At 35.6% G+C, this 14,730-nt stretch overlaps 1 protein-coding gene across 1 annotated transcript in view; it reads right to left on the bottom strand.

Annotated features, from left to right (window-relative positions):
• The window catches only part of RAB11FIP2 (RAB11 family interacting protein 2), a gene marked incomplete at its 5' end in the record, with an annotated part of 29,419 nt that overhangs the window by 867 nt on the left and 13,822 nt on the right, over window positions 1-14,730 (bottom strand). The window contains one exon of the mRNA XM_082002067.1: window positions 3,568-3,613. Coding sequence (XP_081858193.1) covers window positions 3,568-3,613 — 46 coding nt within the window. The remainder of the gene's footprint in view (window positions 1-3,567; window positions 3,614-14,730) is intronic.

Genomic DNA, 14,730 nt, shown 5'->3' on the forward strand with positions numbered 1-14,730 from the left:
CATTTGCTCTAGAGTTTTTCCCTCCAATACCCCCACTGGAGCAGAACACTGGAGATCGGTTGCCCAGTTTGAAGTAAGTTTCCCACACTGTCATCTCAGAAAAAAATACTGTTCTCAGTGAGAAGTATACACAGCTAATGACCATGAGCAGTAACCACAAGAACAGTTATCAGGTCCGTTTGGGGAAACCAACTGTGTAGTAACCTTAATTATAGAAGAACAAGAGAAAGCATCTTGAGAATTCAAGTCCTACCGTAACTTTCCTGAGTTCTTGCTTTTTGAGAGTATCATAGCAAAATATTTACTTAGCTCTAAATGACACTAGCCCTCATCTGTCTTTCATGTTCTACTTTTTAGTCATCAGTGGTTCTCCAGGCCTTGGCCTCTGGATCATATAATAAAACTTTCAATTTTAAATTTCAAGTGAAGCTAAAAGGCTGCGTCCTATTTGCACCAGAGCACTTAAGACAGAAATGTGTACTACTAAAAGATCTTGCTTCCTTGATTGCTTTAAAGCAGGAGGGGCCCAGAATTAAGCAGTAAGTAAAACAGAATTGTTTCTGTAATGATTTCTGACGACTCAGTAAATGCAGGTATTAGCAGAGGTGGAGAAGTTAGTCCCCTTAAGAAAGGGCAACATGCAATCCAAAATACAGACATTCAGATTTATAGTATGTCAAGAAGAATTAGCTGTGACCTTAAGTAACCAGATTATGAAAAATTTAGAAATGTATAACTGAGAAAAATATCGTGAGAGTTGGTTTATTAAAGTATTAGCACTGTTAGACAAAGCTAAGCAGTAAGTTTTATCTGATTCAGAGATGGAGACATTTAAAAGATATGGAAACTCTAATTAAGTAAAATAATTTAACCTCTCAAATCCTGCGCCTCTAACAGGGCAGAAGAACACAAGATAGCTTTCGTTTACAGTAGAAACTTGTCACTAAAAATGATTAAAGCTTGCACAGCTAGGAAGCACACCACATAATAAAGTCATATTCATTCCTTTTCCATGCTCCATTCCTTTTCTTTCCATGCAGCTCCGTATTTACACATTGGCATATGTTGAGTCATTAAAATATGCAGGTGGCCAAATTAAAAGTGATGGTGCACTGCAAATAGGCTGAAGTACGACAGATCAATCAGCCTCTCTCCATTGATTATATTCTAATAGAAGCTCTTGAAAATATGCGCTTTTAAATGTTTCTCACTACATTTGCGATATTTAATGTCACATTTATATACATTAAACTTATCAAGTTACAAGACTGTTAGTGATCAATAACTCCCACTTTATTAAAATGGCTAACCTGATGAAATTTATAAATTGGTTAGTAATCGATTTCCAGCAAGTATAGAAGAGAAAATAACTTCATTTTGTGGTCATTATATTTTTAGCACATTTTCTTCTACAAGAAGGCAATAAAATTTTCTCTTTATGGTACTAAATTTTTGCACACATTGGAAAAGACATCATTAACATTCCCATGTCTAAAATATAGGGTTTGCCTAACTCTGATTTGGCAAAGGAACAGGAATTAAGATGCAATGATGTCTTTAATTATTATATAAAGTTTACTGGAAAATTGTGTGTAATACACATGCTTTATAAAGATGTTTTGTCATACACATGCTCCATACAGACCTTGGGAGGAATAACCTATCGCATTAATTACACAAGAGAATTCTAGTTAAAGGATGTTGGTACTTAGAAATAAATATTGTTAAAGTTAAGAAGACTTTAAATGTTCAGTTTGAGCAAGTAAGTGACACTTAAATGTAAAAGGAACGACTACATTTTTACAAAAACTGATACTACAATTTTAATACAAAACATTAAACTTACGATGAGTTATTAAGAAAAAAAGATTCTAAATAACAAGCTATGCAAAGAACGACGACTGTCTCAGCTACATAACAGTTTTGGGGTACACACTGACAGCCAGAGGAAATGGAGTTAGATAAAATGAAGGTCTGGCAATCTCTGATCATCTCTTTATTGTTTTAATGAGGAATTCTGCTCTGGGAATATCACCTAAGCTACTTTCACATCTTTTGTCCTACTTGCTTCATCCTCCTCTCAGTTCTTAATTAGGCCTTAAAGAGCTCACGCTGCACTTTCAACTGGCTACTGCTCCCATTTAAATACTGCTTCCAGAGACAGGTGTTGGCACCAGAGTAGAAGACATACAAGCGTAATTACTGAACGTGATGCACCAGAAGAAATATAATAACTTGGTGAGGGCTATTATTGCAGAACCTAATAATAAATTACTTCAAACACCTTATAAAGCAATCTTGAATATTTAAAAAAGAATTCAAATGGTTTCGTTCAAAACTATTGTTGAGATATAGTTCCTGCTCCTCCTAATTTGTATTTTGTATTAAATGAGCACCACCTCATAATCCCACAACTGACATTTAGGATAGCTGGTATTCCAAAAGAAAAATCATTAAGGATTTCTTTTATCACCTTTAAATCCTTTAAATAAAACAATTCACATCTTATTTCTTAAAAGAATTAAACCGATGCTTTTACCAGCAATAAATTACATGATTTGCAGTAGTACATTTGCAAGCACATAGAAACTGTAATTATGGTTACTTGACAGACAATAGCTGCTAAATTAAATCAATTTTTTTGATGTCGTTTTTGTCAGAGATTAAGTAACCGCGTGGTAGAATTCAGTTTACTATCTGATCAAAGGCAGCCTTCATATACTCTGACATCTCCCACCAGTAACTTATATTATAAAAACTTGGGCATTTACAATAACATCAAATGTTCTTACAAATCATTTACATAAACCAGCGAAAAACAAACAGTATAAAGTCATATTTGCTCGTGAAACTTGTTTTCTATATTTTTTTTAAAGATTGAAAACAAATCCACTTTTAAAGATTTCATCTGTTCACAGAACAAGTTGTAGTAAAACCAGATTTTCCTTCAAAGACACTGCATACAAAATCTGGATTTTTTTTGTCTTTTCTTAGTATACAATTTTTTCTAGGTACTTTTAGAGTCAAAAAAGGATTCTGAATAACAACATCTACTATTTCTATTTTTAGTGTTTTCCAAGAGGCTGTTCATTTATTATGTGTGTTATTAATCCTATCATATCAGTTAATTACTTCCATTTTGATCTGACATCTAAAGACTGTCCTCAAGTCTCCGACTATAGCGATAGGAAACTCCTGTGAGGTCATTTAATGCATCACTGCTTAATGCAGAAGTCCTCACCTGACTGTTACCTCTCTTGAGTCATCTGAAATACCCCAAAGCAACAGTTTTCTTTTTACTTTCCGTGCAGAGATCTAATTTTTCCCTTCTTCTCCACATCATCATACCAGAAGTACACTGCATATTGAGTGTAAAACTCTCTCTCACTTCCAAATTTATATTAAGCCTGTAGTTTTCTAATTACGTTTTCTGGATATGTCAAAAGACAAACAAAAAAACCCCAACATTTCCTTGTAAGAGGTTAAACAAGAATAATAGCTTATATTGTGTCAAGCACCAATTAGCTGGCATTTACTAATGGATTTCCATAACACTTCACAACTCACCGTTGTTTTCCTGAGGTCCTCAATGCCAGAAGGATTCATAGTAAAACTGTGGAAAAAAAATCAAAACCCCAAATATTAGCAGTGCATACATATCTGACCAAAACATCTACTAGAAGATACTACTGAATTAGGTATATAGCTATAAAATATTTAATATGATTTATTTTCTTGATTTTGTTGAACTTAGGAAAAGTAGCAAAATATTAAAAGATAATGGAAATTTTCATATATTCTTTGTTGATCTTTTTTTGTATTTTTTATATTCTTTTTGTCATAAAATTTGAATAAGTAATTAAGAAACGCAAGAAAGGATATTATGGGTTGGGCTCCCCTAGCTCTTCTCTTATCTCTACACTTACCTGCACAAGTGCAGTTCATACTGACAAAAGCCGTTGTCTAAGTGTCAGGCCTAAGAAACAGTCCACTGGTCTCTCAGGTTGATGTAGTTTTTAGCAAATATCTTCAGAAATCAGTGCTGCTATGTTCTTACGTACTTGCTACAGCAAGTTTGGAGAGAAAATGAACTCTCTGAAAATGTGTTCAGAATTTGGATACAGCTCACACATACTATTTACTTGGTAATATCATAGCAGACACCATTCTTTCACATCACAGAATCTACTATTTAGACAGACTGCATGGACTGGCTATCAAGGGTGATGTTTGTTGACTGATTAAAAACATACGTTTACACTTTATTTTAAAGGTAGCTTAAAGTGAGAAACATCTATTTTGTGACTGTTCATCACTGCTATCTGAAAGTATAAGCCATATATTTCATGGTGTAAAAGTGGAAGGGACATAACTTACAAACATAAATTAAATAAAACGTAAAACCTGATTTTTTTTTTCTGTAAAAAACATTTTTGTTTACATTACAATATTTTTTTCGCATTAAAATTTTTTATTCTGTACATTAGTTTTCATTTCCAACATAGGCAGTCTTTTGCTCATACAGAAGTCCCGTGAACCATCTGCTGGACTAAGGATAAGATTGGATTACATGAACAGTCACAACTAGAAACCAAGAGGTGTCTGACGAATGTGCTGGCTAATTCCCATTATACCTGTTTGTAACAGTGATCCCCAGCAGTCTGCCTAGTTTGCTGGAGACCAGTTTTGAATGAGGGGCCTCTTTCATCGGGCATTGTCTAAAAAGCTAAAGGCAGGAACCCTCCCTCACAGCCTGCCTTTTAGTTTCACACTGATGTGTCAAACACATGATGAACTTGCTTCATTCATGGCTGCCTTTTGTGATCCGAGTACAAAAAAAATGAGTTAACTGAACTGGATCAAATTAGCTTGGTGAAAACCAAGAATGTCTCTATTTAACGAAGTGTGGCGTTAATTTGGGATATCTTTCTTTTGGGACTGTTTCCTCATGTTAGACAAGATATAGAATAATACAGCCTGACTGCTCAACTGAGTGACTTTCTGAAAGGTTAAAAAAGCACGATCTTTCATTGCCTTGAATGACTTTATAGTTTCTGTGAAATAAGTTCTGGGACTCTTTTTCATAGCAGCAGCTTAAAAGAAAAGCAGCAGTTCTGACTATGAAAAGTTACGTTTGAAAATTAGAAATATAAATCACTGGCAATATGTACTATTTTTTTGGTTTGGTTTTTTTTTAGCTAAAAAATCTGCAATCATTTCCGTAACGTTGCTGACATTATAACTGCAATTACAAAAGAGCACATCTGCGTATTTCACGTGAAGCAATTTGAATATACTTGCAAAAAATGAAAAACTATTGAACAGAATATTCTGCAATAAAAACCCAAACCCCATGAATACTCTTACTCAAATTTTAAAGAGATACGTGGAAAATATACTGCTTCTCAAGGAAGAAACAGGTGCTGAGATTGCATATAACATTTTTTAAATCAGACTCTCTGCTAAGTAAGGTGGGAGCTCCACAGCCTTGCTGAGCCCCGCGGGGTTTCCTGCCAGCGCTTCCAGCCCGAGGTGAGTATGAGCAGACGCAGGCTCTCACCGCCATGCACGTAACTCACTGTCTGAGGACCATGGAACACCTCAAAAGAAAATACTGTGAAATTATGAATGCATACAGTTGGGAGAGTTGCGTGTATGGTGCAGTGAAATTCGTTAGAGGGTTTATTTTTGAATTTAAAGTTCATCACAATAATACACCCCTAAAGTTACCATCTCACTTGATTACTCATAATAGCTTACAGAAAAGACGCCTCTAGGACTACAGCCCACACAGTGTACAACGACCCTAAGCCTCCTTCAAGCAGCCATTTTCTTGACTTCCTACGAGCATCCTGAAAGCACTGATCTAAGCAATTATAAAAAATGATGTCATTTTTTTTTCTGTGTTACATTCATAGTTCATAGTGATAGTGCTAGTTTTAGTCCCCTCTCTGTTATAGTCCCCTCTCTGTTTTTTCCCCAAGGTTTGATAAATTGGCAGGGAGCTTTTGCTATGAAAGCGTGAAAAAACCTACGTTCACAGCTTGGGAAAAAATTTCTTTCAGCTTTTTTCTGAGTGCAGTTTTCTGTGAACAGTGATTGTAAAAAAAGTGCATTGTTGGGATTCCGTAATTATTGTTTCTCAATTATGCCCTAACTAAATTTGCTCAGTTTACAAATAAAAGATGATTCTTTTCTAACAAATGGACTTTCTGCCAACTCACCCTGAGAACTAAGTCAAACTGGGTTTCTCTGGCTCATAGTCATAACACTGTGTGCAACTCCCAGGTATTATATCTGAGTCTAATGCCTCCTTACTGGACATACCTTCCAACCTACACAAACTGGCTTGACTACTCCTCTCTCTGGTCACTGCAAAGAGGTCATCTACCTTCTTCCTCCTGTGTCCTTCATTGTCTCAAGGAATCAGGCCATCTTCTACCTCTTCCACTTACCCAGACAGGGCAAGAAGCCCCCCCCTCCACCACTGTGGAGTCTCACATGCCTCAAGGTGATGTCCCACATCCCATAATGACAGAAGCTCCATGGTTTGTCTCTTACAGCTAATAAACTTTCACCTTTAAGGAAGTTAGGAACTAGGAAAAGGGAGGTAAATCACAGCAGCACACATTCAAAATCAGCTGCAGTAGGTTCATGCAGATGACTCTGACCAAGCAAGCCACCCAACTTCTACACTGCCCCTACCCCACCATAGGTAGAATAGACTTCACCAGTCTAGCACAGAAATTAGCCGTGTTCCCCATTTCACTCATCTGGGAATTCAATTAGTTTCCTTCACAGTTACTTTACCTCAGATATTTGTACCAGATTAAACCATATTCATTATTTTATTGCAACTTTTTCTTTACATGGTCATTTTTAGTGAATAGTAAAGCTTGTTGAATTTCTGGGATTTTATTAGCTTGGATTTAAATTCTAGCTCATCAGAGATGAGAACTCTCCCCTACTTCTGTGTTGCTGGGGGGGAAAGGAAAGTGATGAGAAATAAAATAGAATAAACTAATAATGGAGATAGACATACTGTAAGGCTGATTCTGTAGAGTTTTTTTGATATTTCATAATCATAACAAGCGTATTATTTTATACTTTCTTTTATTTTCCCTATTTAAATACATTTCACTAGAAGTACATGAAACTTATTTTTTTTCATAACACCTACTTTTTATGAGGTAGTTAACTGCTTACATTGTGTGCTGATTATTTGCAGTTTGTATAGAAACCAACACAGTGGAGTTGAGTTTAGGATATGTCACAGGCTCAAGTTTATATGACTGGAGCCTGTAATTTTGTCTTTTGAAGTTTAATGGTAGTTAAAAATTCAAACATTGAGTCTAGTAGCTGCTTAAATATTTAGCTTCTAAAGGCCTAGAGATTAAAACAATGTTTAAAAAAATCTTTCCTATAACCGATTTAAACATTTTAGTGCCTGAACCATTTACTCTGACAACATAATGAATGGGAATCAGACTCCTAAATTATGCTGTATGGAAAGCATATTTTCTTAAGGAGCAAAAGCTTTTTACTTATCTTTAGCTAGTCATATTAGTTATATGATCATTGTACTGAATACTGTTAGAAATTAAAGCTACAGTATTTACACGACTCTTTACTATTCAAAGTATGGAAATCTTCTTGGTTACCTTGACATCTTGTAAAATAACCATAATACCTATATGCTCAGTGTGAGCTTTCAGTTTTTTTCCTTTAATACGGAACATCTATGTACAAGTTATTAGCAAAGCCCCACCATGTTCATTTTCCGTTAGAGTTGAAAAGTTACTCCTATTCCCGTTTCTCAGTCTTTGGACTGATTCTTATTGCATTGCTTACACATTTTTCTCTGGATTCTCACAACATGCATCAAAACCTTGAAATATTAGGATGCAGTTTAAGTTATTACCAATGTACTAGAAAAACAAAAGAAATTAAGAAAATCAGATACAGTTAATGAAATTCAGAAACTTTGCTTTCCATAGAATATTATTTAGCCTGCTGTGCCTGGCAATGCAGACATCACTTTACACTCTGAGAAGGAATGACTGTCACGTCTGGCAGCTAAGCAAGTATGGAGTAAGCATATTACCATTTATTTCCCAATCAGATTCTGGGGAACATCACTTAAGACACTTCACCATATAAATTGTCCTGCTGTCAAGCCAAGCTTTCTGGAGTTTGTGTAACCCCAGGAGGACACAAAAAGAGTATCAGGTTTTGTTGCTATTACTCCACTTTTTTAATGTTACTATAAAGTCTCTTGCCAAGAGTTAAGAAACTGGACCAAAACCCCTGAACTTTGATCATAAGATACACTTTTCTTGCAATTCATTTGTTCTCAAGCTACATATTCTTTATATAGACTCCTTTGGAAATGGTCTGTTCATGAGTATAATGCTGCACTCTACGGAGCCCTTTAAAGATGGCAGAAGGTTCCATGAGATAAAGGAGTTACAGTCTCAGAATACAGTGCTTGATAATGGTCCTCAACAATATGCCCTTCCAGGAAGCAGCCTTTTCTCTTGTGGCTCACGTGTATTTCAAATTTAGTGCAGTAGAAACATGACAATACAACTATATAGAAGTTTGCAGTTAAAACAATTCAAAGAATTTGTACATGAAGGCAAAATTTTGTTAAACTCCTTCATTTCGAAAACAGACATGACTCTGGATCCACAATAGTCTGGTGGCTGATTCTGAGGTGTCTAATACTGCTGGAGACAGATCAAGGGAACTGAAGGCATACAGGGCTGCATTCACGAGCTCTGTAAGAATGCTAGCCTTCTCCTTCCAAAAATATAAGTATCTTAAAACAATGGCACTTGTACTTGCCCACTGCTGGACACATGACCTGTGCAAATTCACTTCTTATTCAGGACTTATGAGACATTCTAAACTCCAAAGTGATCTTACACAGTGCACTCAACTGAATGTTAATTTAAGTTTCTGGAAACAAACAACAACAGTTTTACATAAAAAGTTAATATTTTAGGCAGTTAAATATTTCTCCTTTTACTAGGCAGTTGTGCTATGGCTAAAAAACTAATGACGTTTTATCCTCAAGAGACCACTAAAGTTCTTTTATACTAAAAGTTGTGCCAGCACCTTCCCTAAAAGACGCTACTATTAGAGATCTATAAGTCAACCAAAAAACCCAACAACCGTAAAGTAAAATTTGGCATTGAAACTTCCGTAACCATTTGTGAATGCTTAAGAAATAGCACTAATTCTTAGTTCTTATAACAAAACAGAGTAAAAAAAAGTTCATCAATTTTACATAGCGTCCGCATTTAGTAATACATATATATATATTATACATGTATATGGATAGAACTATTTAATTGTTTTAAAAAGAAATAGAACAGGCAGTGCATTCCCCCTTGGGACAGATAACGCGTCTCACGCATCCACTCAAAAAAGTTTTCACATGCCCTAATGTGGACCAACAGACAATGAAAGCTTGAAAAAAATCTTGTCATGCAGCCAGCAGGATGAACTTTCCGAACAGTGTTCCTAAACCAGACAACTAATTAGGAGTGAGTGATTGCTGATGAAGAGTCTGCAAAAATCAAGATTAACAATAAGTATTTCTATAATAGCTCTCTAGGAATTGATGGCTCCAAACCACCCCAGTAATACACCAAGTACTGTGACCATTGCTTTGCAGTAGCTTTGGGCAAGATTTCATTGGTCTCTCCTCACATGCAGTAACCTTTCTACATCAGACTATAACAGTCTTAGCAGGACAGTCCAGGAGACTAAGAATCCTTGCATGACTTCTGCTTGCTCTGTTGTTTCCCATTACCTCTCAAATACCTGTAATTTATTCGCTTTGTTGAAATAATGTTCTACCGTCAGCTTTACCACACTGAATTAACAGTCTACAGTATAATTAATGCACTGTTGTAGTCTATCAATATTCTACCTATGCTATAGATAATCACAGTTGACTAGAGATAAGCCTAGTCAAATTTCAGTAGAGAACTGAAAAAAATCCTTTCATTTCAAGAAAAGAAATGCAGAAGTACACTGTTCTTAAAATAAGGTATGCTAACACTGACACAGGAAACAAAATTCTGAAAATAGCATGGTTCACCTGATGTAATTTTTTGACTAATAGAGAAATACATGTTAAAATGTCGGAACAGAATTTACTACTTTAGCAAGCACAGTAACAAACTTGTTAAGAGATCAACATTTCTGAACAAGGTGTACACAAAGTAAAAATAGCGAGTTGTACGCTGGAAGAGGATGACCTGCTTGGTAAAGAAATACACAGCCATTACGAGACTTTGCTCTGATCAGTCAGCTTCTGGGGTTCAGTCCAATGGAGCTGGGGCCAGTAGCTATGCCACTGGCACATCACATGTAACAGGTGAGATTGACTGTTAAATGCATTCATTTATGTTTGATGATGTTGAAGTTATTGCACCAATAACTTACCTTCATTGTGGTTTAAGCTAACAGGTTGTACTTTACAACTGCAGTTGACTAGAGCCAGGCACCAGTTCTACTAACATAGCTCAACTGACAAGCAGTAACTTAGAAATTCATGATTTTGTTAAAGCTTCTCCAACGCACTGACCATCACACATATGAAATTTCAGTATTTGCTGAAATGTAACAGACATCAGCTGCTCTTTAGACTTAACAATCTAATATGATCTGAACACATCGCGGTTATCAAGAGCCTCGTGTTTTCATGGCACCCCACTTTTTTTTTTTCCAATTCTAGTAATGGACATAGCCAATGTTTGAAATTGCTTATTTCAAACAATGCATCCATTGGGAAAAATGAAACTGCAGATACTGATTTGTTTGGAACAGGCATCACTGGAGAGGCAGGCAGCTCAAACGGCTATGTGTGATGGCAGTACAGGGGAGAGACACTGAATCCAGAAATGACAGACCAAGCAGAAAGTTGCAAGACAGATGAGTTTAAGGGTCAGGGGTTTTTTTTTAGTAGTAATTTTTAAAAAAGGCTAAAGCAGTAAAAGAACACAGAAAAAAATCTGAGTATTAGTTTTGTATTTTATGCTCCAATTGACCAATAGCTAATGTTATAAATATAAGCATAATTCATAATTGTTACAGGGAATCCTAGTAAGGTATGTTTCTTTCTCCTCCACTATTGCATCTCCCATAGTGCTTAGAGAGTAACATATTTATTGCAAGAACTTGAGATGAAGTGTAACCAGTATGTAGGCACAAGCTTTATCTTACTTTCTCCAAGTTTAACAATACTTAGGTCATGGAAGTGCTACTTTAAAAGTTTTTTTTAATGTATCTCTCTATATGTGTACATATATGTATATACAGACACACACTTATATTGTTTGTGGATATGTATGTATTTTCTATATAATGTTTCTTAGAAAGCTCCCAAACGCCTATCGATTCAGTTCCCCAGATCTGGAATTTGATGAGGCTAGTAAGAACCTGCCAGCTTTAAATACTGGACTATGTTTCCCCGTGTCCTGTTAATTACCTAAAATCTCTTTCTGTAGGTCTTGTTAATTACCCGTCTCCTGTCTCAGAGGACCTTGTTAATAACTTGTACAATCTCTCTAAAAAGGTCCTAATAACACATTAAAATTAAAGATGCTTTTCTTTTAGCACTTGTCAAGTGGTGTAAATTGAGAAATTTTCACATCAGTTTATTAGCCTACTGCAGTGTATACTCCTAAACAAAAACAATTTCAGAGAAATGATGCACCAGGTTTGGTCATGGCACAAAACAATCTTTGTTTTCCAGGAGTATCCTCAATTTCTTTAACTGTGTTCAATACAAAATCCACGTGGCTCCTGACTGCAAATTAACCTCTTGAGAGCCAGGACAATAGCAGTAATTGTAAGAATGAATGCAATTTATGACAATATTAGGTAAAAGTTTCAAAGCAGTGGATTAAGTACGAAGACAAAACTATTATTGGTAAATGATGGCTAAAAATACTAGACAAACTGTGTGCTTAAATATTTTTCATTGGCTATATAATACAAATCCTCTGGAACTAACAGATTTTGTAGTATTTGCAAAACCAACATTTCTTGCTTCACTATGAGACTGCAGCGTTTTAAAATTGTCAAGAAATCAGCTCATAAATATCTATATTACATCTACACCAGACAATAAAAAACCCGCAATCTTAACACTTATGTAATACTGTAATATCGTATCTATAAAACGCTTTAAAAATACTAATTTATCCACTCAACATTTGTAAAAGGTAACAAAATATCATCCCCACTTTATAGATCAGGAGTGGGGAGATTAAGTGATTTAGCCAAAGCCACAGAACAAGCTGTTGCCAGAGCAGAGATTAATAGAAATTAGGGGTCCATATTTTGCGATTTCCTGACAACTAGTATTACACACAAACCAGGCAGCTTTTGTTTTGCTTTTCCAAAATACTTCTTAAACCTTCTTGAAGTAACAATAATAAATAATAGTAATAAAACCAGATAATAAGTTTCAAACAATGCTGGGATACTTCTTGCTTTTAGAAAAAAAACAATCCTGTAAGTGTTGCTGAACCACTTCTACACTTTCTGTATCAGCAGCTGAGAAACACATGCAAGATGTATTTATCTTCATTCTTTTAATTAGCAAATAAAAGTAATCAGTGACAGAGCATGCATACAGCCAGTCAGCACTTAGTGACTGGTTGGGTGAAGGGCAATTCAGCCACTCAGTTCTGCACCTCTCCATGGGGTAGTGACGGCATGAGCTGCCGTCCCGCACGTCTTTACTGCTCAGCCAACACTATCAACCACAACTAATTAGGATGGACTTGAGCCTGACCCAAAGCTCAAAGTCGCCGAAAAGACTCCCACTAACTTCACAGACATGGGTTCACTGGTGCTAAGAGCCTGACCTTCACACTCTGCACACAGAGGAGTTGGGTTTGGTCATTGTTTTTGAGGATGAGGGAAGAGGGTTGCTTGCTGTGGAGTTTTTTTCTTCACTTTGCCCTGTCTCCAGCCTGGTCCCATGGACTGAACACCCTTTTGCGGCTACAGCGTGCTCCTGGAACACATCTCCCAGTTGAGTTTTATCTGACAGGGAGCCGGTTCATATGCCCCAGGACCGCTCCATCACTCAAACAAAGGCTCAGCTAAGTGGGGATAACTGGGAGATCCACCTGCAAAGCGAACTCCTCATCCACACCCGAACACTGATTTGGACACCTCACTAAAAAGGTACTGCCTGGTTTACTTGCAGACATGGTATCCATCTATCCTGGCTGAAACCAGGACACCATCCAAAAGAGCTTAATAGCATGCTGAGTAAATAAAAAGCAACTCGGAGTCTAAATTCCCTGCGTATGCTTTCTGCATACTTAATTTGTTACTCAACCTCATTTATTTTGAGCCCACAGACTGATACTATTCTTTCTTCACAGGATTACTGGTTCGAAAAATTAAAAACGGCTTCTATTCAACAAATCCTCCACAGATAAAAGGTAAACTTAAACTGTAAACTTATTAAATATGCACATTTTGTATTAGCTCGTACTTCAAAAGATAATAATGGTACAAGACACATTTGAAAGAGAGTGAACTTATTCTAAAAGATTCTCACAGAACATAATATCGGAGCATATAAAAATTGAGAGCTTCTAACTTAATTTACTGCATGCTAGATATTATTCTGCAATAGCTGTCTTATAGAAAAGGTCAAAATGTTTACTATTTTCGGCTTTTTGAAAATAACAGAAAATCTATTTGTTTTATCAACAGTTTATGTTTACATAAAAGTCAAGAACTAGTAAAAGGGGCTCATAAAAAGAGGGGGAACGAATGACTAGAGTCCTTCTGAATGGGCACTGTGATGAGCTTTTTAATTACAAAATAAAGCAAAAGACCTCCATCATGATTACCATTAAAGATTTATATTATCAAGATCTGCTGCATTCAAGAACTTCAAAAGATTTCACTACTTATATCTAGCATCTGCCTGAATACAGTTTTTAATTCAAAAAAAACCTAAATGCTATGTAATTTTAATTGTTATTTAAATGACTTCTCTTTAAAGGATCTTATTTGGAGGGAAGTTTAACTTCTGACAAACCAGGCTACATCCTAACCTTACTCTAATCTAGAGAAATCCTTTATTAAATAATTAATATTCTAAGACTCTGTCTGTAAACATGTTATTTAAGATACTAGGAACTCTTGACTTGTAGAAGACGCTAAGAAGATAATGCACTGAAGTCTGTATGAGCTACTAGCAACTGCATATTTTCAACAGCAGTTTCATTTCAGTTCATTTATCTAATTCACATCCATGGCTAGTTTTGTTGAGAAAATGATTATGAGTTTAAATCAGGAGTGCATGCATTCTAACCTATGAATAAAACTGAGTTGGGATACAGTAAGATCAATCTGTTCTAAACTCTTAAAGAACAAGATAACAAGAAACAAATTACTTTTTTTTTTTTTTTAAAGGAAATATTACTGTGTCATTAATTAAGGAAATAATAGGGAAAAGGCAAATTTGTCAGAACCATGTTTTCCATTTAGAACAGTGATTTATTTTAGAACCTAAAACTTCCAGTTTGGAGCATTTTAATTTCAAACTAAATTTCTACCAAGTCATTAAATAGAAATGAATCATTACCTTGAAAAAAAAAAACCAAACTGTTAATTTCTGGCATTAATATACAGAAAAAAATGAGAATGCAGATGAATAAAAGTTAAATAGTTAACTGCTTA

Source organism: Phaethon aethereus, assembly GCF_964289735.1.
Source record: "Phaethon aethereus genome assembly, chromosome: 7".
NCBI lineage: Eukaryota > Metazoa > Chordata > Aves > Phaethontiformes > Phaethontidae > Phaethon > Phaethon aethereus.